Raw genomic sequence first — 25,294 nt, 5'->3', positions numbered from 1 at the left:
AGGAAGAGATCACCTGACCAGAAATACTGCAGCTCTAACTGTAACAGGAAGAGATCACCTGACCAGAAATACTGCAGCTCTAACTGTAACAGGAAGAGATCACCTGACCAGAAATACTGCAGCTCTAACTGTAACAGGAAGAGATCACCTGACCAGAAATACTGTAGCTCTAACTGTAACAGGAAGAGATCACCTGACCAGAAATACTGCAACTCTAACTGTAACAGGAAGAGATCCCCTGTCCAGAAATACTGCAGCTCTAACTGTAACAGGAAGAGATCACCTGACCAGAAATACTGCAGCTCTAACTGTAACAGGAAGAGATCACCTGACCAGAAATACTGCAGCTCTAACTGTAACAGGAAGAGATCACCTGACCAGAAATACTGCAGCTCTAACTGTAACAGGAAGAGATCACCTGACCAGAAATACTGCAGCAATAACTGTAACAGGAAGAGATCACCTGACCAGAAATACTGCAGCTCTAACTGTAACAGGAAGAGATCACCTGACCAGAAATACTGCAGCTCTAACTGTAACAGGAAGAGATCACCTGACCAGAAATACTGTAGCTCTAACTGTAACAGGAAGAGATCACCTGACCAGAAATACTGCAACTCTAACTGTAACAGGAAGAGATCCCCTGTCCAGAAATACTGCAGCTCTAACTGTAACAGGAAGAGATCACCTGACCAGAAATACTGTAGCTCTAACTGTAACAGGAAGAGATCACCTGACCAGAAATACTGCAACTCTAACTGTAACAGGAAGAGATCCCCTGTCCAGAAATACTGCAGCTCTAACTGTAACAGGAAGAGATCCCCTGTCCAGAAATACTGCAGCTCTAACTGTAACAGGAAGAGATCACCTGACCAGAAATAGCTCTAACTGTAACAGGAAGAGATCACCTGACCAGAAATACTGCAGCTCTAACTGTAACACGAAGAGATCACCTGACCAGAAATACTGCAGCTCTAACTGTAACAGGAAGAGATCACCTGACCAGAAATACTGCAGCTCTAACTGTAACAGGAAGAGATCACCTGACCAGAAATACTGTAGCTCTAACTGTAACAGGAAGAGATCACCTGACCAGAAATACTGCAACTCTAACTGTAACAGGAAGAGATCCCCTGTCCAGAAATACTGCAGCTCTAACTGTAACAGGAAGAGATCACCTGACCAGAAATACTGCAGCTCTAACTGTAACAGGAAGAGATCACCTGACCAGAAATACTGCAGCTCTAACTGTAACAGGAAGAGATCACCTGACCAGAAATACTGCAGCTCTAACTGTAACAGGAAGAGATCACCTGACCAGAAATACTGCAGCAATAACTGTAACAGGAAGAGATCACCTGACCAGAAATACTGCAGCTCTAACTGTAACAGGAAGAGATCACCTGACCAGAAATACTGCAGCTCTAACTGTAACAGGAAGAGATCACCTGACCAGAAATACTGTAGCTCTAACTGTAACAGAAAGAGATCACCTGACCAGAAATACTGCAGCTCTAACTGTAACAGGAAGAGATCACCTGACCAGAAATACTGCAGCTCTAACTGTAACAGGAAGAGATCACCTGACCAGAAATACTGTAGCTCTAACTGTAACAGGAAGAGATCACCTGACCAGAAATACTGCAACTCTAACTGTAACAGGAAGAGATCCCCTGTCCAGAAATACTGCAGCTCTAACTGTAACAGGAAGAGATCACCTGACTAGAAATACTGCAGCTCTAACTGTAACAGGAAGAGATCACCTGACCAGAAATACTGCAGCTCTAACTGTAACAGGAAGAGATCACCTGACCAGAAATACTGTAGCTCTAACTGTAACAGAAAGAGATCACCTGACCAGAAATACTGCAGCTCTAACTGTAACAGGAAGAGATCACCTGACCAGAAATACTGCAGCTCTAACTGTAACAGGAAGAGATCACCTGACCAGAAATACTGCAGCTCTAACTGTAACAGGAAGAGATCACCTGACCAGAAATACTGCAGCTCTAACTGTAACAGGAAGAGATCACCTGACCAGAAAAACTGCAGCTCTAACTGTAACAGGAAGAGATCAGCTGACCAGAAATACTACAGCTCTAACTGTAACAGGAAGAGATCCCCTGTCCAGAAATACTGCAGCTCTAACTGTAACAGGAAGAGATCACCTGACCAGAAATACTGCAGCTCTAACTGTAACAGGAAGAGATCACCTGACCAGAAATACTGCAGCTCTAACTGTAACAGGAAGAGATCACCTGACCAGAAATACTGCAGCAATAACTGTAACAGGAAGAGATCACCTGACCAGAAATACTGCAGCTCTAACTGTAACAGGAAGAGATCACCTGACCAGAAATACTGCAGCTCTAACTGTAACAGGAAGAGATCACCTGACCAGAAATACTGTAGCTCTAACTGTAACAGGAAGAGATCACCTGACCAGAAATACTGCAACTCTAACTGTAACAGGAAGAAGTGTGGAAGCAAAAGACACAATTCTGTCTGTTTTTTGGCTCATGTGACCTAACATGTATGGTTTGTTGGTATGTTTGTGAGTACAGTGAATCCTACGATCCCAGGGGGCGGCCCTTATTTTTTAAAATGGCAATTTTCTATTTATGATAACCCAATGGCACATACTACTAGAAAAGTATATTATTATGAAAATGGTTTAATTATATGAAGCAGGATTTTACATATGAGCTGTTTTCTGCAATATCTTTCTATAGAGACCTACATTGTTTGGGGGGTATAGTTTTCCTTTAAACAGTGATATATAACCAATTATTACTGGAACCAATTGTTTCTTTTCAGGTTATGCACAACAAATGTCTTTCCGCAAACCAGACAATTCCTATGCAGCCTGGGAGGACAGACCAGCAAGTACATGGTAAGTTTATCTATGACTAAGATCTATTTTCAACAGCTGAAATATAATAACATGGGTAATGGATCCTACCTTGTATTTTGGAGCTTTCTGGATAACAATGTTACAGATAATAGATCCCATTACTTGTAATAAAAAATGTAAATAAAAGATCATGAGCTTTTTATTTTTCCTGTCAGGCTCACGGGCTATGTTGCTAAAGTCTTTGGAATGGCTCAGGAATTTATTGATATCGAGGATAATGTGCTCTGTGGCTCCATCAAATGGCTTATACTCGAGAGACAGAGGTCAAGTGGACGGTTCAAGGAGAATGCACCAGTGCTTGTTCAGGAGATGGTGGTATGTATTGGGAAAAAACAGATATTCAGTATCTTATGTTGAGGTCTAAGTCTTACACAGTTAGAGTATTGGCCATCTGCTACCCTGATGTCTGGGAAGCTCTCTAAGATGCACAAGGCAGATTCTATCCAACGCACCATCAACTGGCAGCCACTGGAAGTCCTATAAATAACTGAGAAGTTGGCCTTTGCCTCCTAAACACATATTTCCAAGAATTGGGATTTTTGTGCCAAAAACAAGGGTAAATAAATACCTTAAGTATCTTAGAGTCCTAAGTGGGTTAGGGTGATCTGTGAATTGGGGGCAACAGTACTGGTAGTAGTGAAAATATTTTTTTCCATCACTAGGTGATTTATCATTGACAATGATCCTGGTACTAAATTAGGCATTGTACTGTGTAACCTGTCCATATATAATGTTAAAAGGGTACAACAGTACAGTGGCTTTGAACCCTGAACCCTGAACCTCTGGCCTTTCTACATGGTAGATACATGTTAACCAGCAGAACCAGTCAAGCTTTAAAGGAGAACTAAACCCTAATAATGTATGTGGCTAAAATGTTATATTTTATATGGTGAACTTATTGCACGAGGCTAAAGTTTGAGCTTGTCAATAGCAGCAATGATCCAGGACTTCAAACTTGTCACAGGGGGTCACCATCTTGGAAAGTGTCTGTGACACTCACATGCTCAGTGGGCTCTGATTGGCTGTTGAGAAGCTAAGCTTAGGGCTCGTCACTAATTATCCAGCAGAAAATGAGCTTCCCTGGCTGTAATATAAGCTGATGCTACAGGCTTGCTGATTATTCAATTCTGATGCTAATTGCACTGGTTTCTGTGCTGCCATGTAGTAATTATCTGTATTAATTACTAATCAGCCTTATATTGTGACATTTCTATTCTATGTGTACTGTATATTGTGAGTGGCTCCCTAAGCTCAGTAAGTGACAGCAGCACAGAGCATGTGAATCAGTGAATCAGCAGAAAAGAAGATGGGGAGCTACTGGGGCATCTGCTAAAGGGCTGTGGTTGCCTTGGGCTGGTACAGAAGCACAAAACATCATGTACAACATTTCTACCTACTTCTTTAGTTAAGATTTAGTTCTCCTTTAAGTGTATCGTAAATTGATCTGATTGAAATCTTTTTTCCTTTTTCCAGGGAGGAATCACAACAAGAGCAGCAGAGGCAGACTCTTCCCTCACAGCCTTTATTGTCATTGCCATGTTGGAAAGCCAAAAGTCTTGTAATGAGCCTGTGAACGTGAGTAATTAACCCACAGAGCTCATAATCCTTATAATCCACATACAGTATGTATAGCAAAAACTACAAATACAGGTATGGGATCTGTTATCTGGAAACTCAGAATTACAGGATGGCTGTCTCCCATAGACTCAATTTTATCCATATAATTAAACATTTTTAAATGTATTTCCTTTTTCTGTGTAATAATAAAACAGTCGCTCGTACTTGATCCCAACTAAGATATAATTAATCCTTATTGGAAGCAAAACCAGCCTATTGACTTTATTTAATGTTTAAATGGTTTTCAAGGAGATTTAAGGTAGGAAGAGCCAAATTATGGAAAGATCCATTATCCAGAAAACCTCAGGTCCTGAGCATTCTGGATAACAGGTCCAATACCTGTACAAGTGCCCAAGCATTGACTACTCATACCCCCATATGTAATAAAAGGCACTAAGTTTGCCCAGGAGCAGTAACCCATAGCAACCAATAAGATGTTTGCTTCTAAACAGTTGACCAGTAAAAGCTACCTGCTGATTGGTTGCTATGGATAACTGCTCCTGGGCAAACTTAGTGCCTTTTGTTACATAACCCCCATAGACTCAAGAAATGTGGATGAATGAAGGGCACACCATACAATCAGATATTTGGCAAAAATATGCGCTGGAGGTGCAAAAAACCAAGGTCACCCCTACCCAGAGCGACCATACAATCAATATACCATACATTAGGCTATGCACTCTCAAAAGAATTTTTCAAATATAAACTCAGGTGGTATCAAAAGAATCTTTTACTGTTTAAAACAATTTGGCCATATACAATTGTGTTAACAAATGTTGAGTTTATACAGCAACGATATACATAGTAATAGTATACACACCAGCCAAAGGTTTGTATGAAGCAAAAACAGGAGCAACAAGGAGCAGATAAACTTGTCACAAATGAGAATAACCCCAACGTTTCGGCACAAATGCCTTTGTCATGGGGATTCTAATGTGCCACCAGATCGGCAAACATATAAATACCCTATTCAATTAAGCGTTAATCAGTCTCTTTCACGCACCGCGTGAACTTCCGGGTCTGTGACATCACAAACGCCTGCGTCATTTCCGCCGATAATTCATCCAGCATGATGACGTGGCGTGTTTACGCTGCTACTATGCGCATGGCGAAAACACGCTGCGCGCAAACTCAGAACAAGTAGTGCATGGAAGTATCACACAGACCGTGAAATTCAACCTGGCAAGCAAGCCGTATTACCATTACAACCACAAGTAAAGTTAGGGTGCTTATTCATCTGTATCTGAACCCCATCTTTCAATATATGATTAAAGTGCTCTATTGACTGAAAGAGACTGATTGACACTTAATTGAATAGGGTATTTATATGTTTATATTAGGGATGCACCGAATCCACTATTTTGGATTCAGCCGAACCCCCGAATCCTTCGCTAAAGAATCCGAATCTTAATTTGCATATGCAAATTAGGGATGGGAAGTAGGGTTGCCATCCAGCCGCTATTTTACTGGCCTAGCCGGTAAAATACCTGCCAAGGCCGGGGCCGGTATTACAAATTTACCGGCAATGTAGCTGCTGGTTAATATGTAATACAATTAAAAGGAGCCCTCGGCCTGCCCCCAATCCCCTGGAACTTACCTTTTCTTTACTTCTTCAAGCGTCCGTGGCGCGGCCCAGCCCCTTTTGACGTCACGGCCCACACCTTTGTGTCCCCGCCCCCCAGCAGCCGGTAAAAAAATTTAAAAAAGGTGGCAACCCTAATGGGAAGGGGAAAAAATTTTACTTCTGTGTTTTGTGACAAAAAGTTACACGATTTCCCTCCCTGCTCCTAATTTGCATATGTAAATTAGGATTCAGCTTCAGTTCAGCTGGGCAGAAGGATTCGGCCGAATCCGAATCCTGCTGAAAAAGGCCGAATCCTGAACTAAATCCTGGACTCGGTGCATCCCTAGTTTATATTTATATGTTTTATTCCAGAACCTACAAGTCAGTATTGATAAGGCCTCAAGGTACCTGACTGGTCAATATCCAGGACTAAAAAAACCCTACTCCATTGCAATCACTTCCTATGCCCTTGCACTGGCCGGGAAGCTTCCAAACACAAAGAAACTGCTGTCTGCATCTAAAGGTATGTTTGATAATATAGCAGTTGCCTCTCATGAATTTCTTTTGGCATTGACTACATTTTATTTGGCTAAAACTCTCCAGTCTATGACTTTCTTAACAACAAAAGGTCACTTGCAGGGCAGCAGTTGAGTTGATTAAGGTCTAAATATGGCCATAGCACCATGAATGTTGGGAAATCTTTTCTCAAATAATCTCGGCTTAAACTTCTGCATTGGGGTCCTCCTTGCCATGTTCCCTCGCTAGCTGTTCTGCAAGTGAAACTTTTCATGTGTGTTCTTAAAGGGGAAGTAAAGTCTAAAATAGAATAAGGCTAGAAATGCTGTATTTTGTATACTAAACATGAACTTACTGCACCACAAGCCTAATCAAACAAATGATTTATGCTTTCAAAGTTGGCCACAGGGGGCCACCATCTTGTAACTTTGTTATACATCTTTGCAAGACCAAGACTGTGCACATGCTCAGTGTGGTCTGGGCTGCTTAGGGATCGTCATAAATGATCAAAACAGCACAAGTCAAATAATATCTGCCAGAAGCCAATACAACAAAACTGATTAATAATCAGAATATACAGACTGCACTGGGTCCTGTGTTGTCATGTAATCTAATGTGGATTTTATAGTTTTTGTATTGTTTAATACAAACTTTCCAACTCTGCAGAACCAGTGGCTGCAGCAAAATAATCCTCCAAATAGAATCCCAGTTTATCTGTTTAAATCTGGCTCCATGATCTTTGTCCCTGCAGCTGGAGTTGGAAACAGTAAAGGGCAAAAATGAAATCCAATACAAATCTCTACACAGTCGCCGACTGCTCTACAGAAAAACAAACAAAGCTGCTTGAGTTCTGCATGGCTGGGAAGTAAGGCGGGGGCTCCCCCTGCTGTTCATAAGTATGATTGTTTCCCTGCAGAGCAGTTAGGGACCGTCTGACAATTCCTATCCACAGCAGTAAATGAAGCGGGAATTTCACTGCATACAGTCAGGTTTCTTATAAAAATTGTACCCTTTTTTTCATTAAAGTATATTGGAGATAGATTTATTTTTCATTAGAAAGTAAAAATGTAATTTTATTTTTTTTGCCTTTACATCCCCTTTAAACATATGTTTTGTTCCTAAGGTAACACCCACTGGAAGGAGTCAAAGAAACGCTTTATCTCCCTGGAAGCCACATCATACGCCCTCCTAACCCTCTTGAAAATGAAAGAATTTAATCTAACAGGTGGCATTGTACGTTGGATCACTGAGCAGAGATACTACGGAAAAGTTGAAGGCTCTACCCAGGTGAGTGAGATCCACCTTCCCATAACATAATTAGCGGTATCGCTGTTATTCCCTCTTTTCCTTTGCTCTATGATATGCTCTATGCATGAGTTTGATAACCAGATAATAAACACCATTGGACTGTATTGCTTCTAAGGACACCAAATCCATAATTTCTGGCTTTGGCAAAACATTGAACCCTGTACCCAAAAGAATACCCAACCAAAGTTTATCTGCATATTCAAAATTAAACACAAAATTTAAATCTGAGCATGTGACTTGAGGATTTTGATTTAGTTTAGCTAAGGATTCAGATGAATCCAAATACGGCAAAGAGAGCTTGGAATTAACTGAATGCTAAACCAAGTAATGGATCTGGTGCTTTCCTATTATCTTATGCATGTCCTTTAATTTCATATTGCCAGTCACCTGCCAAGCCTGATTGTATTTTCCATTAAGACACGAGGGTTCTTTTGTATAAAAAAATACTACCCCATTAATGACTTTTCTATAGAGTGGACCTAACTAAGCCATACTAAATGTGCCCTCCATGCTTGCTTTCATCTTTAGCTGAATGTAATCATTGTCTCAGCAGAAAGTTGTGTCTCAGGCATTTCCATTGATACTCACTCTCCATATTTTTTACTAAGTGCTTTTCAAGGGCAGTTTATGGTCATCAAGATGCAAAATGTCTAGAGACTTGTTTTCAAGGTGGCATTCTGGTAGCATAAAGTTGGAAATCTGTGTTCTTGTACCCATCATTGTAATGACAGACCCTTTTCTTGTTCCAGGCAACCATTGTGATGTTCCAAGCTCTGGCTCAGTACCAGACAGATATTCCAAGTGTCAATGAGTTGAACTTAGATGTCTCCCTTCATCTGCCAGGGAGACAACAACCTTTAACCTATCGTATCAATGATGAAAATGCTTTGTTGGCACGTTCTGCAGAGGTAAGCAAGCAAACCATAGCCTTTTTTTGTAGACCTAGGCAATACAATAGTCATACTTTTGAAATGGCAATTAAAATGATCTTCTGTAACAAACAAAGGGCTTTCAAGAGATTTCTAAATATATAGAATATGATGTCAGAGCAACAGACTATGTGATCATTCTAAGGGCTCCTCAATGTAGTGCAAGAAGGGTTGCACCGAATCGGATTCGGTTTGGGATTCGGCCAGGATTTGGCCTCTTTCATCAGAATTCGGATTCGTCCGAATCCTTCTACCTGGCCTGAATCTTTGCGTAAGCAAATTTGGGGCGGGGAGCGCAATCGCATTACTTTTTGTCACAAAACAAGGAAGTAAAAAATGTTTTCCCCTTCCCACAACTAATTTGCATATGCAAATTAGGATTCAGTTCGGCCGAATCTTTTGCAAAGGATTTGGGGGTTTGGCCGAATCCAAATTAGTGGATTCGGTGCATCCCTAAGTGCAAGATAAGCTAAATGATATGCCTATGTGAGCTCATAATCAAAACAAAACATTCAAGATATATAATATATTATATATATATAAGATAAAGCTGTGTTTATTGTAAAATAATAATTTATTTAGGGTTTAATAGAAGAACATATGTCTACTTTCTTAGCAACCAGAATATGCTTTACATATGTAATGAGAGGACACACAGTGCAAGTGTTTGAGTAGAATCACAATTGGTAAGAACTGGAAAAAGGTAGTGTCTTGTTGCACTGTGTTTAGATAAATCAACAAATACATTTTCCTCTGTCTGTTACTATGTCCTGTCTGGTGGCTGAGTGACTTTCAGTGGAAGGAACTGCTGCAAAACAGAACCTGAAAATGTATGAAACCCCCCCCCCCCGTGACATAGGTTATACATCATTACCTTTTTACCACTTTCAGGTCTTGAGTCCCATTTAATAAGTGAAAGGATACTGGGAATTAACGCTTATGGCAGTGCCTCCACCTAATAGGATCTGGGAATATACCTGTGGGTGGCTCCATTAAGAAAACAATAATAAACACACACACAAGTGCAGTGAAACACGTAAACTTTATATGAAAGTATAGGCTAAGTCATATGAGTCCTATGATTAAGGGAGTGATTCCCGAAACGCGTAGGGCGTTGGATCCTTGTATGAACCTGGAATAAAAGCATATTCCATGTTCCGGAGTGCCGTGATTTTTTCTTGATGTCTAAGTAAGTAAATATGCAGTTACATATTACTGACCCACTAACCTGGGGAACCCGTTGCAGTCCAAGCCTGGCACCTCCTTGTCAGGAAAAGTCCCACACTCCACTCCTGGTGGACAAAGAGAGTCACAGTCCCTTTTCCCCAAAGAGCTCTTAAGTTTCCCAGGTAGCGATACCTGCCGAAATATCTCTCCGGCTGGATAAGTAAAGGTAGTTGCTCCCACGTAGAAGGCACACAAACAACACCTGTATCTTTAACAGGGGATACACACTTGATCCTTTCACTACCTTCCCACAGGCAACTCACCCGGGGGCTCACACAGAGCTGGAACAGGCATCCACAGTGAAGACTAAGCACACCAAACTTGAAATCTTTAAGGCATGCTCCCAACACTATTCACAGTGTGAGCACAGCAAAGCCCATCCGACTGGCATCCATTTCCAGTAGTGATTGGTGAATTTATTTGCCAGGAGCGAATTTGCAGCGAATTTACGACTTTCAGCGCCGGCGAATCAATTCACGAAATTGCAGAGAAAATTCACCGGCAAATTTTCTCTGCAATTCCGGTGACAATTCAGATGCCTGCGACAATTAAAGACGCCCATTGACTTTGACGCGCCTTTAATTGACGATGGCATTGGAAACGGGGGAAATAGGGAAAACAAAACGGGAGAAATTCGCCCATCACTAATCTCCAGGAATCTCTCTCTTATCCTGGGCAGCATCTCTCACAAATATCAGGGTCCTGCTACCCCCGAGCCAATACAGGGCATCGCCAATCATGTGGTGTCTCTCCATAGTCCCAGGGCCTGGTGCACAGCAACCTGGTAAGGAACCAAATCACAGCTCCATTCTTACTTAAAGTGAAAGCAGCAATGGCTGTAAGCGCATGGCAACAAAGCTATAACTGTTATGCAGCAGCAACACCTTCTGGCAACCTCCTGTATCTTCCAGAACACACCGCACAGGGTCAAGGGCTCCTTCCCCCTTCCTTCACTGTAGGGCCAACCCGTAGCTGGCCAGGCAGGGGATTTCCCACCATGTGGTAGAATTTCAGGAATAAACCCTATGGATCCCCACAGTTATTTATTGATTTATTTTTTATTATGTAACTACATATGTATACATTTTTCCCTACTTGTTTTACAGACTAGTTTAAACCAAGATTTTGTGGTAAAAGCTAAAGGCAAGGGACAAGGTACAATAAGGGTAAGTTTAACCACATTAATAAAAACGTCTTTTATATTTACCCTAAGCACATTCAGACCCAAGGCTTGTTAGAGATGGGAATTCAGAGGGCTACACTAAGATAAAACATAGAAGTGACAAGTATGGTGGGAGCCTTATCCCATTAATTTGCCTCCATATCCCTTTAAATATCAGTCAGAAGTTGTGAGGAGGAGTAGCACCTGAAGATAAGTGGACCATTACCTGTACTTGTAATACTAACCATTTCCCCAAAAACAGTTTCAGCCATAATTGATTAGCTTAAGCCACATCTTTACAGTTATGGTGCTGAGTGTTTTCTTACTGATGTCTGAATGTTCATGGTGACGTTCCTGTGCAGGTGGTAACAGTGTATTACGCTCTTGTCACCGAGAAAGAAAAAACATGCCCTAACTTTGATCTGTCTGTGAAAGTGAAGGAAGAAGGAATCGGTGAGTGTTTTTCTATATGCAGTTTTGCATTGTGATGGATATTTACTGGACACAAAAAGAATTTTCCAATAGCACATTGTAATACAGACGTGTCAGTTGTGATATGTCAGTATAATGCTAAACTGAGTGGCCCCTTTCACTGACTATGAGCTTTACCCCAATCTTTTGTAAAATAATTGGGTGCCAGTTGTTCTTGAAGCTTAACCAGAGAAAGTATTTATTGAACAGAAAAATCCACATAGGAGTTCACATAAAGATGAGCAAGAACATAGCTAATTTACCAGTCCCCTATACCAGTACTGCCTAAACTATGTGGTACCAAGGACTGGAATTTTTTGGCCTACATGGTGGAGGGTCAATAATGGAAGTCAGTGTTGACCACTCCCTGTAATCCACATCCACTTCAAACCACACCCATGTTACCACAAGACCATGTCCACACTAATTGTGGTAGCACAACAAAAAACCAAATGTTTGGTGCTCGCTGCAGGGATGTCACTTATCACTCATATGTGAAATAATTTAAGTCATATTAAGACATACCCTTAAATCCATATGCCTCCTCCCCTGTGGATAACACAGCACCCCACCAGCACATTATTAAACACCTTTGGGCCCATAACAATAATTTTCAAATGCTAACAAACCCCCAGAACAAACCCCTACCAGGCTTATTTTCCACAGGCAGAGTATGGCACACACAGGCAGCATAGGGAAGGAAGAGTATGGCAAACACAGGGAGCATAGGACAGGCAGAGTATGGCAAACACAGGGAGCATAGGGCAGGCAGAGTATGGCACACACAAGGAGCATAGGGCAGGCAGAGTATGACACACACAGGGAGCATAGGGCAGGCAGAGTATGGCACACACAGGCAGCATAGTGAAGGAAGAGTATGGCAAACACAGGGAGCATAGGACAGGCAGAGTATGGCAAACACAGGGAGCATAGGGCAGGCAGAGTATGACACACACAGGGAGCATAGGGCAGGCAGAGTATGGCACACACAGACAGCATAGTGAAGGAAGAGTATGGCAAACACAGGGAGCATAGGACAGGCAGAGTATGGCAAACACAGACAGCATAGGGCAGGCAGAGTATGGCACACACAAGGAGCATAGGGCAGGCAGAGTATGATACACACAGGGAGCATAGGGCAGGCAGAGTATGGCACACACAGGGAGCATATGGCAGGCAGAGTATGGCACACACAAGTAGCATAGGGCAGGCAGAGTATGACACACACAGGGAGTATAGGGCAGGCAGAGTATGACACACACAGGGAGTATAGGGCAGGCAGAGTATGACACACACAGGCAGCATAGGGCAGGCAGAGTATGACACACACAGGCAGCATAGGGCAGGCAGAGTATGACACACACAGGGAGCATAGGGCAGGCAGAGTATGACACACACAGGGAGCATAGGGCAGGCAGAGTATGGCACACACAGGCAGCATAGTGAAGGAAGAGTATGGCAAACACAGGGAGCATAGGACAGGCAGAGTATGGCAAACACAGACAGCATAGGGCAGGCAGAGTATGGCACACACAAGGAGCATAGGGCAGGCAGAGTATGATACACACAGGGAGCATAGGGCAGGCAGAGTATGGCACACACAGGGAGCATATGGCAGGCAGAGTATGGCACACACAAGTAGCATAGGGCAGGCAGAGTATGACACACACAGGGAGTATAGGGCAGGCAGAGTATGACACACACAGGGAGTATAGGGCAGGCAGAGTATGACACACACAGGCAGCATAGGGCAGGCAGAGTATGACACACACAGGCAGCATAGGGCAGGCAGAGTATGACACACACAGGGAGCATAGGGCAGGCAGAGTATGACACACACAGGGAGCATAGGGCAGGCAGAGTATGGCACACACAGGCAGCATAGTGAAGGAAGAGTATGGCAAACACAGGGAGCATAGGACAGGCAGAGTATGGCAAACACAGGGAGCATAGGGCAGGCAGAGTATGACACACACAGGGAGCATAGGGCAGGCAGAGTATGGCACACACAGACAGCATAGTGAAGGAAGAGTATGGCAAACACAGGGAGCATAGGACAGGCAGAGTATGGCAAACACAGGGAGCATAGGGCAGGCAGAGTATGGCACACACAAGGAGCATAGGGCAGGCAGAGTATGATACACACAGGGAGCATAGGGCAGGCAGAGTATGGCACACACAGGGAGCATATGGCAGGCAGAGTATGGCACACACAAGTAGCATAGGGCAGGCAGAGTATGACACACACAGGGAGCATAGGGCAGGCAGAGTATGGCACACACAGGGAGTATAGGGCAGGCAGAGTATGACACACACAGGGAGTATAGGGCAGGCAGAGTATGACACACACAGGCAGCATAGGGCAGGCAGAGTATGACACACACAGGCAGCATAGGGCAGGCAGAGTATGACACACACAGGGAGCATAGGGCAGGCAGAGTATGACACACACAGGGAGCATAGGGCAGGCAGAGTATGGCACACACATGGAGCATAGGGCAGGCAGAGTATGACACACAGAGGGAGTATTGGGCAGGCAGAGTATGGCACACATAGGGAGCATAGGGCAGAGTATGGCACACACAGGGAGCATAGGGCAGAGTATGGCACACACAGGGAGCATAGGGCAGGTAGAGTATGGCACACACAGGGAGCATAGGGCAGGCAGAGTATGGCACACACAGGGAGCATAGGGCAGGCAGAGTATGGCACACACATGGAGCATAGGGCAGGCAGAGTATGACACACAGAGGGAGTATTGGGCAGGCAGAGTATGGCACACATAGGGAGCATAGGGCAGAGTATGGCACACACAGGGAGCATAGGGCAGAGTATGGCACACACAGGGAGCATAGGGCAGGCTGAGTATAACACACACAGGTTGTATACGGAAAGAAGAGTATGACACACAGGGAGCATAGGACAGGCAGAGTATGGCACACACAGGGAGTATAGGGCAGGCAGAGTATAGCACACACAGGGAGCATAGGGCAGGCAGAGTATGGCACACACAGGTAGTAAGAAAAGTATGACACACATAGGAAGCATATGGCAGGCAGAGTCCATGACCCTCTGTGAATTTGCTTGTTGGAATGCCTTTGATCTTCCTCAAACATTTGCAACATTTGGCTTAGCACTGGGGACTAGAACAATGTACAGGTAGTCCTAGACGCAGAAGTGTAATGTCCTCAGTGGCGTAACTACCGGGGGAGCAGGGGGTGCGATTTGGCCTGGGCATAATAATGAATGTAAATTACAAAAGTGCTAAGAATAGCCCCCTCATCATTTGTACTTTCACTTCCTTTAAAGGATAAGTAAACCTTTGAAATAAGTGAATGTAAAATTGACTATTGTAGTATTATAAGATTTTTTTCAATGTACATTCATTATTTATTTAGGTTTTATTCCAAGATATAAAGGGATACATGTGCTGTTAATATGAATGAATTTTGTTACAACAGCGCCACCTGCTGTCAGTTTCTGACCAATCTGACCACCAAGTAGTCAAGGAAGTTGTCAGGAGAAAGAAAGAGGCTGCTCTGATGTTCTTCTGTTTAGGAATAAAATTAGAAACCTTTCTCACATGTTTCCAATGAAGATATAATTAATCCTTATTGGAAGCAAAAGCAGCCTATTGAGTTTATTTAATGTTTAAATTAATTTCTAGTAGCCTTATGGTATGAAGATCCAATTTATGGAAAGTTCCCTTATCCGGAAAACCCAGGTCCCAAGCATTCTGGATAAGCTAATTACTGGTGCCAGGACCCCCAAAAAGTTAAAAAAAACATTGATAGCCAGAGTTCCCTTCAAATTAAAAAAAATCTTTGGTGTTCAGTGAAACTTACACTATAAAGTTCCTCCTTCGTTGTTCTTTTCCTACGTGGCTTCTTAGGTCTTTTCTGTTGCAGCTTCTCGTTCTTTTTCTTCATTATTTTCTTCCGTGGCATCTTGTTTTCTGACGTGGCTTCTTCGTTATTTTCATACGTGCCATCTTCGTTATTTTCCGACGTGGCTTCATTGTAAATTTCCTTCATGGTTTTTTCATCCTTTTCTGACACGGCTTCGTTATTTTCCTACATGGCTTCTTAGTTCTTTTCTGTTGCGGCGGCTTCATTCTTCTCTGTAGCAGCGTCTTCAGATGCCAATCACAGCCCTTATTTGGCACCCTAGCAATGTTTTTCTTGTTCCTGCTCCCAAACTCTTTTATATTTGAATGTGGCTCATGGATAAAAAAGGTTGGGGACCCCTGTCCTACAATAACAAGAAGATGATTCAAGATGAAATTAATCTATTTAATGGTACCCTGCATGACTGATTGCGGACCTCTTCAAGCAACAATATTACAAAAGTCTACAATATCATCCACTCCCAGTGTCAAACTGGGACACCAATCAGTACTATTATTCTTCTTCTCTGTACTCAACCTCTATTCTCCTAGACTCTTTTCTTTACATACTATGATCTTTTATTCCATCTATTTAGCCTCTTTGTTCTCATAGAAATAGGGAATGGCCATGAAATAGGCCAAATGTTTAGCAGCCACTGACACGTGGGCCCACTGGGATATATATTGGTATTCCAATGGGCCAGTCCGACACTGTCCACTCCTACTCATATTCCAGTCGCTTGTAGAGCTGCTAGGGTCATTTTTACCCTAGCAAACAGATTGTTAAAACGGCAATCTGATGATTTGCTGAATAAAAAGCTTATTTACTCAAAACCCACAAATATTAAAAATACAATAGCAAATTGTCTCAGAATATACCTCTCTACATCATATTTAAAATTATCTCAAAGGGGAACAACCCCTTTAACCTCTCCAAATAAACCGCTATAAATAAAAATATATCCACTATAAATCGAATATAGTGGAGGAAACTTCACGGAACTTGGCTATATGTTGGTCATACCGCTAGAGATTTCAATTATTTCCTAAGGAGAAGGCATTTTCAGGAGATTTGTCTACCGCATGTGCTTATAAATAATCGCTGGCAACAAATCTCACAGTGAGCCACTGCCCACATTTCAGAAAAGAGAGACAAGGCAGGAGAAGCCTGACCCACTACTGTACATGTTCACGTGCGAACGATATCAGTGAAAAGCTTTGGATAGGGGTCATCTCGTCGATCGGGCAGGACTGAAAATTTTGATTGGACACCTTTAAAGGTTCCTGAACATCGTTACATTAATGCTGATTTATAAGATGGACCTAAATCCGACAATTCAGCTCTTAACGTTAGTAGAGTGGCTGAAAGATCTTTCGTACCACCAATGGTCGTGGGAAAGATCGTAATTGTATTATGTATGGCCACCTTAACTAGTAAAGCTATGGGATTGCTGGTGCAGCAGATGTATAACAACAAGATAATTCCTTATTTGTAACCTGAGGTTTGTTGGTGGAGGGCCATATACTTGAAATTACCATCTTGCTTGTGAATAATCAGCTTAGTGATGATACCTGTAGGTAGTATAACAAACGATAGAGCGATGTAAGGTCTAGTAACTCATAGAAAACAAGTGAATGTTTGCTTTCAGCTACCAAACCAGTTGGTCACTATGTATTAGTATTCAAGATTTCTTATAGTAAAATATAGTAGAATTTTGCTTTTCTTATTTCCCTGTTGTTTTGACATGGAATTGTTTTTCTTCAAACAGCTAGACGTCCTGATGGTGCAAGGGCAACAGTGTCTATAGAAGCCTGTGCAAGGTATTGAGTGTACCGATCATGCCATCTTAAAACTGCAATGAAATGATTGATAAAGTCACATTTATTATTAAAGGAACTGTGTCAATAAGTTGTACAACACAACATTGTGGAATTTTTTGAAAGACATCTCTTTCAACATGTCCATGGCCTGATCTATATGGCAGATTCAGGTGTGTTTTGCCATGTAATACTCTCATCAGCTCAAATGGCAAAGTCAACTGTAGCCTTTCAGAGTTTTGCACTGCTCCCACCCCTGGTAGTAGAACTATAAGGGTTAGAAGTTTAGACAAGCTAAGATTAAACAAAAATGACCTGAAAACCCTTTGAATTTGACTAAATTTGCTTTTGTAGCACTTTGTGTTATGACTTTTTCTTTCTCACCAGGCATCTCAGCAACGTTGATGCCACAATGCCCATTATTGATATATCCATGATGACTGGCTTTTCTCCTGATACTGATTCTCTAGATAGGGTAAGTGAATGTTTTTTTACTAAACCTGGAAAAACGTTGTGTCATATGGTACCTTAACCCATATGTACACTAAGATTGGGAATCACAATAATTGAATCACATCAGAAGCTTTCAACATTCCACCTTGTTCATTGCTGATATCCTTTGTCATTTTGACTGCCAGTCTACCAAGTTCAGAGCCAATCAAGCTGATGCTTTACTGCAGGAATAAAAAAAGACACCCAATGACCTACTCTAATTTCACTCTAATATGTTTAAAAATACTTCACTTGCTTAGCCCTAAGGAAGGAAATCTTTACCTCAAAAAATACTCCACAGGCTTGGTGAAAAAGATATACATTGGTCTTCAAACATTCTCTATACTGTGTTGCTTGCTCTACCTGTTTGCTGTACTATTAATATGGTATACTGTCACTCAGGGCTCTGTTATAAAATAAGAATGAGACTTGTTTTTATTGTTACACACAGCTAATGAAAGGAGTGGACAAATATATCTCCAAGTATGAAGTCAATAAAGGAGCAAATGACAAGGGAACCCTTATTCTCTACTTGGAAAAGGTATGTCTTCTTCTGATACTACAGCTGACCTACATGACTTCCTACATCTCACTCTCTTACTCACCTATTCTATTTCTTCCAATCATAAGCCCCTATTTCTTAAATCTAGGTCTTAATTTAAGTTCATATTCATGTCTAGTCCATGCACTTTGCTTCTTGACTACTACTGTTTATGTTTTAGGCAGTAGATTGCACCTGCACACCTGGCCTACTCCGGTACTTGGGGTCTAGGAGGACGGCCCCTCCACAATTCAATAAATGCAACTAACTCCAGCACACATAGATTGCTTAAGGGATTCTTCCCGTGTTTAATGTTAAGTCAGCAATACAACATTTCGGGGGCGTGCCCCTTCTTCAGGTGACCACCGAAACATTGTATTGTTGGCTTAACATTAAACACGGGAAGAATCCCTTAAGCAATCTAAGTTTGCTGGAGTTAATTGCATTTACTACTGTTTATGTTGACATTTCTCTTCTCCATTAGGGATGTAGCGAACTGCCGATTTGGTGTTCGCGAACGCCGTTCGCGAACACCGGCAAAAAATGCGAACGTTCGCGGACAGTTTGCAAACTTCGAACACCCGCTAAAAACGTTCGAATCGAACGATCGAAGGATTTTAATCGTTCGATCGAAGGATTTTCATTCGAATCGAACGATCGAAGCCATTCGATCGAACGATTCTCATTCGATCGAATGCTTACAATCGTTCGAACGAATGGAAATCGTTCGATTTTTAGCGGTCGAAGGAATTCGAATGGTCGAATGGTCGAACGACTTGTATTCGAATCGAACGCAAACTCAAAATGCGAACGTTCCCAAGCGTTCGCGAACATTCGGCGGACGCGAACGGTCGAAGTTCGCGCGAACTAGTTCGCAGCAGAACAGTTCGCTACATCCCTATTCTCCATACACCATCTTTACCATTGTTTACCTCTTTGTGATTCAGATCTCCCACACCGAAGAAGAATGTGTTAAGTTTTATGCTCACCAATACTTTGAAGTGGGTTTCATCCAACCGGCTTCTGTAACTGTGTATGACTATTATAATCCAGGTAAGAAAAAAAGCTATAATACTAATAATAATGGAAAAAAACCAAGAAGAAGAAGACAACACAGATGTACAGGTCCATGTAGTTCAATGACTCCATACTTACAACAGACAAAATTACCTAAAGTTTCCTGTCTCCACTATTCAGAGGTGTCTTTTATGCCTTGTTTTCCCTTTATAGATAGTCGCTGCACTAAATTTTACCATGTGGAGGAAGGCAGTGCCCTGCTGGGCAGAATTTGCCAGGGAGATATATGCCGGTGTGCAGAAGGTGAGCCAATAACCATGCTGTGTTTTATGAATTATACTACTGGATCCTTAAGCTGCAGTTAGAGGTCCCAGTTGACAAGTCTTTTGGTTTCTGTTTGGTAAACACCACCAGATATTAGTTGGTTGCTTACTGATGCACCCCCATTGTGCCATGAATTAGGCACCATTTTTGTGGTTGAAACTTTCAATGATTTGTTTTCCATTAAAGTACAGTTACACTCATATGGGGCAAAAAGAAGAGTTAAACTGGCCATAAGGTCAATGTGCTTGGATCTTTGCCCAACATGGACACACAAATGACTGGTAGGCCAAAATGGTCTGCTCCAATCATTTGGACTTCAGGCCAGTAACCCAGTGACATAAGTGTTACAAGCCCTTGACTCATGAGTGTCTGGTTGCCAGAATCTGATACAAAACTTTTATTCTTCTTATATTACAGAGAACTGTTTGATGCAGCAGCAAATTGAGGGTAATATCACTGCTGAAATGAGAGTCAACCTGGCTTGTGCTTCCAGTGTAGATTTTGGTAAGAACCGTTATTTCTTTATAATAAATCCAAATGAGAAGTCACATGCTCCATGTTTTTCACCATAAAAAGTAGAAGCTTCATAGTGTAGAGAATTCTACCAGTCATACTTGGCACCACGGAGTCCAAATCTTATCAAATTTCTCCTGGGTGCCTCTTACCTCTGAAGTAAGTTTTATAAGATGTATAGCTTTATTGACCAGTTGCATCCATGTTTTTACTGGTGGGTGAGGACCCATCCAGTGCATGGCAATGTTTTTCCTTGCAGAGAACAATAAGGCTCTTTATCTATTCTTGGCATATCAGGACATGGGAAGGTCACCTACAACACCCAGACAGACAGATGAGTGGAGAGAAAACATCAGGAAAATCTAAGAAGTCAACAATAGTTTGTAGAATCTTGGACCCAGTATCTATTTATAACAGGGCATGACCAGTTTTTCCAGTTTTTAAGTAATTTCCCTCAAGAGGAACAATACAGGTGTACTGTCATGGGAAAAAAAAAAAAATTTCAAAATAGTGCTGGTCCAGCAGAATTCTGCACTGAAACCTGTTTTTTTTTTTTAGAGAGCAAACAGATTTTTTAATATTTAATTTTAATATTTGACATGGGCCTAGACATATTGTCAGTTTCCCAGGTGCCCCCAGTCATGTGACCTGTGCTGTGATAAACTCCAGCCCATCAGCAGAACGAAGGTAACCAGATAGCAGCACCTTTGTTTGTATAGCTAAAGCTGCTCTTTAAGATGGCCATAGATGTTAAGATCCAATCGTACGAATCCCCATTCCCATTTCCCGACCTGCCACTAACCTTCAGACGATGTTCTGCACCTGACAGCAATTCTATGGCTAGCTATAGCCCCAACCTTGCTTCTTTCTTTCCTGCTTGGGTGCTATTCTCATATCTACCACTGGTCGTCTTTCTGTTTCCTTCTCTTGATTGCTTTGCAAATTGATGTAGTATGCATATGAGAATATAAAAAAACTATTAAAAAAAGTAGATTGGGGTGAAATTATGGTTCTTTAGAGCCAATAGAGGAAATTGAGAAAATATATAATATGGCTTTCTCTCCCTGTTAAACCACCCCACGTAATTAACTAGCTCTTAGATGAAAGTCTAAGAAATATCAAGCAATATGGGGCTCGCCAAAGAAAATTCATCTGGAATACACGGAAGAACCACTTGTTTAGTGAAGTCAACAAATGAGAGGATCTTTGTCTAGTTTGGACACCTAACTGGTGGGGAAATCAGACTTACCTAATTTTATATTTAGTAACATAGTAAGTTAGGTTGAAAAAAGACACACGTCCATCAAGTTCAACCTTTTTAAGTCTATATATAACCTGCCTAACTGCCAGTTGATCCAAAGGAAGGCAAAAAACCCATCTGAAGCCTCTCCAATTTGGAGAAAAAATTCCTTCCTGACTCCAAGATGGACCAGTCCCTGGATCAACTTGTACTATGAGCTATCTCCCATATCCCTGTATTCCCTCACTTGCTAAACACCATCCAACCCCTTCTTATACCTATCTAATGTATCAGCCTGTACCCCTGATTCAGGGAGACAATTCCACATCTTCACAGCTCTCACTGTAACAAACCCCTTCCCAATATTTAGGCAGAACCTCCTTTCTTCTAAAGCCTGAGGTCACTAGATCTCCACAGTAATCTATGCAGACCCATCAACAGAGTACCATATCAGTGATCCAATGAGGCACTTGCCAGACAAGATTTGTAATGTTGGTCTGGCCAGTCCTCATTATCTGTTGGACATGCCATAGTTTTTATTTAATAAGGGAGTCAATAAGCTGTGAAGTCAGTATGGAGTGGTTGAGTTGGCAGCCAGTGTCGGCCATGTATGGATAACTTCCTGTGGAGGGCGAAAATCAAGTAATAATGATCTAGAAATGTGACCTACCCCATTAGTGAAGGCAGCACTGGTGTTATAGGATTGATTCCAGAAAGAGCGCTGTTCTTAAATTGTTGTGACTTTATATTCATTCCAGTGTACAAGGCTACTCTCACTGAGGTGCAGCACAGCGACAACTTTGTCAACTATGTTATGACAATTAACAAGGTCATCAAGCAAGGTGAGTCTGTGGCATGTTGGTAGGTCAGTGCAGATATTCTGCAGCTCTATGATCAGAACCCTCATTTGCTTGTGCTTTATCATTTTTTCAGGCACAGATGAGGATATTGCGGGCAAGACACGTAATTTTATCAGCCATATCAAATGCCAAAAAGCTTTAGCTATGCAGCTGAACCAAGATTATCTGACCTGGGGGGTTACTGGTGACCTCTGGCTGAAACCAGATGGGTAAGTACAGGGGCTGTTGAGTCAAAAATAAAGCATCATGGGTCTGTGAACTCCCCCACTACACACACATGCACCACAGAGAGGCAACATCAAATTTTATGTCCAGACCAACTGCAATTCAAAAAAAAACCCAAATATTGTCTTCATACATGGCCATGGCCAGATCATACTGTTTCCTACACTTTTTCTGACTGCCCAGTTGAAGGCACCTTGGTGGAAGTAGGAGGACAGGACACTGTGGCCCCTCTCATTTCCAGGTCTGCTGATAACCCCCATTCAATTATTTCTACTGATATTTGTAGCTATTCCTACATCATTGGGAAGGACACGTGGATCGAATGGTGGCCCAATGAGAGGGAGTGTCAACAACGTGAGAACCAGGATATCTGTAAAGACTTTGAGGCAGTTTCTGACAACCTGGAGATTGTTGGTTGTCCCAACTGAGGAACTAAGCTTCAGTCCAGATGCTTCCCATCATCCCTCTTCTGTATGATGTTTCATTTTGTAAATGTTATTCTTTGCTTTATATATAGTTCCAATAAAACATTTATTTGCTTTATGCCCCCTCCTCCACCACCACTGAGGATCATTCATAAGGCTCTTTCTATTTCACTCTATACATTTGGATTGATGTGTCTGATTAGATATTTAGATAAAAGATAAAAGATATTAGATACAGATTTCAGCCCTCAAATCAAAAAGGCTTTTTTGATATAGAAATTTAACAATAATTCTTGCCATTCAGACTTCAAACTGTTAAGTGTCCCTGGGGCTGATTCACTAAAGGTTGATAAAGTATATTTTTAGAATTAACGATCGATTCACTAAAAGTTCACTGGTCTAACTTAAAGGATAAGTAAACCTTTAAAATAAGTGAATGTAAAATTGATGAGGGGGCTGTTCTAAGAAGTTTTGCAATGTACATTCATTATTTATTTTCTTTTGATCCCAAGATATTAAGGGATACATGTGCTGTTAATATGAATGAATTTTGTTACAACAGCGCCACCTGCTGGTCAGTTTCCCACCAGTCTGACCACCAAGTAGTCAAGGAAGTTGTCAGGAGAAAGAAAGAGGCTGATGTTCTTCTGCTTAGGAAAGATGTGAGAAAGGTTTATAATTCTTTTCCTAAGCAGAAGAACATCAGCCTCTTTCTTTCTCCTTAAAGTGGACCCGTCACCCAGACACAAAAATCTGTATAATAAAAGTCCTTTTCAAACTAAACATGAAATATAATTTCTATTTTTTATTAAAGCATTCATAGCTGTTGTAAGCTCATTTAAAAATCTCAGCTGTCAATCAAATATTGTCTGCCCCTCCTCTATGCCCATGGCATAGAGGCGGGGCAGACAATTACTTTCACTTTCCATTCAGCACTTCTTAGATGTCACAGCTCTCCCCACATTCCCCCGTTCTCTTAACCATTTAATTGTGTAGCCAGGACATGGGGATGGACATCAGGTCCCCCATTCTGGTGCACAAACAAGATTCTGAGATGATACAAGACTTGTCTTAATAACAGTGTCCACAAAATGGCTGCTGCCTGCTTGCTATCATTTTGAAATCCCAGAGTGAAGGAAACCAGATTCAAATAATTTATATAGTGTAATTAAAGTTCATTTTCCTTGACTAATCTGATAAAATAGGATTTTTAATAATTTTTTTGGGTGACGGGTCCCCTTTAACATGTATCCCTTAATATCTTGGGATCAAAAGAAAATAAATAATGAATGTAAATGACAAAAGTCCTAAGAATAGCACCCTTGTCAATTTTACACTGACTTATTTCAAAGGTTTACTTATCCTTAAAGAAGTGATATTTTTCCGTTCATTTTAGCTGAACTGTGTGCGGTATTTTATAGCATGCGTTATTTTGTGCGATAATTTAGGACAATTGATATAGTCACACGTTAGTAGTCCAATTTATAGCGCCTAAGACATTTGGCAGAGTAGAAGTCTCTTTTTACGGTATTCTAGTCATTCCTTTCCCTGGAAAACTTAATATAATTCCATGACACAGAACAGAGTGCATTCTGGACCTGCCCAAACTATCATGAAAATGTGTTAGTGGCTGTAGGTAAGTCTCCAGTTCCTCATAAAGGTCTTAAATTTCACAGTAATTATCGCACTATTTTATGCTTTTATATCTTAAAAGATGTTAGTGAATAATGTGTTAGGATTAATTCTATTCTATAAATATTGTAATGCGATTAGAATTCCGCTGTGATATGTCTATTAGCACATGTGAAAATACTTTGATGAATCATTCCTTAAATAACGCGTCTTAAATAACGCACAATCGGCCCCTCTGTCTCTTTCCTTTATTGATGATTGTACTTCTGAGAATGACACAATGGCCCAATATTCATAAAAAACTGGTGCCAACAGCCTCAGAATCCATAACACAATGTCCCCAGCAATATATGACCAGTGGCCCCAGCATTTTATGACACAGTTATTAGTGATGGGCGAATTTCTCCCGTTTCGCTTCGCTGCAAAAATTTCAGTCAAAATTCGTGAAACAGTGAAAAATTAACGAAAAATCGTGAAATCACAAAGTTTACAAAAAAATGTGAAATTCTGACATTTTCATGAAAAAATAGTGAAATTCGAACGGTTTCACAAAAAAATCGTGAAATTTGAAGGTTTTCACAAAAAAATCGTGAAAATCTGACATTTTCACAAA

General features: G+C 41.4%; 1 protein-coding gene across 1 annotated transcript in view; it reads left to right on the top strand.

Moving 5' to 3' along the window:
• Positions 1-23,167, top strand: part of LOC108703407 (A.superbus venom factor 1-like) — a 57,275-nt gene extending 34,108 nt beyond the window's left edge. Inside the window, exons 24-40 of the mRNA XM_041588932.1 lie at positions 2,818-2,893; positions 3,070-3,229; positions 4,388-4,489; positions 6,468-6,618; positions 7,735-7,898; positions 8,669-8,827; positions 11,182-11,241; positions 11,600-11,690; positions 17,364-17,415; positions 17,800-17,887; positions 18,356-18,445; positions 19,393-19,498; positions 19,676-19,765; positions 20,204-20,290; positions 22,298-22,381; positions 22,473-22,608; positions 22,911-23,167. Of these exons, the coding sequence (XP_041444866.1) occupies positions 2,818-2,893; positions 3,070-3,229; positions 4,388-4,489; positions 6,468-6,618; positions 7,735-7,898; positions 8,669-8,827; positions 11,182-11,241; positions 11,600-11,690; positions 17,364-17,415; positions 17,800-17,887; positions 18,356-18,445; positions 19,393-19,498; positions 19,676-19,765; positions 20,204-20,290; positions 22,298-22,381; positions 22,473-22,608; positions 22,911-23,052 (1,838 nt within the window). The 3' untranslated portion in view covers positions 23,053-23,167. The remainder of the gene's footprint in view (positions 1-2,817; positions 2,894-3,069; positions 3,230-4,387; positions 4,490-6,467; positions 6,619-7,734; positions 7,899-8,668; positions 8,828-11,181; positions 11,242-11,599; positions 11,691-17,363; positions 17,416-17,799; positions 17,888-18,355; positions 18,446-19,392; positions 19,499-19,675; positions 19,766-20,203; positions 20,291-22,297; positions 22,382-22,472; positions 22,609-22,910) is intronic.
• The last annotated feature ends 2,127 nt before the right edge of the window (positions 23,168-25,294 follow it).

Source organism: Xenopus laevis, chromosome 3S (assembly GCF_017654675.1).
Source record: "Xenopus laevis strain J_2021 chromosome 3S, Xenopus_laevis_v10.1, whole genome shotgun sequence".
Lineage (NCBI taxonomy): Eukaryota > Metazoa > Chordata > Amphibia > Anura > Pipidae > Xenopus > Xenopus laevis.
The sequence above is the reverse complement of the archived record's forward strand: the minus strand, read 5'-3'. Positions and strand labels throughout refer to the sequence as shown.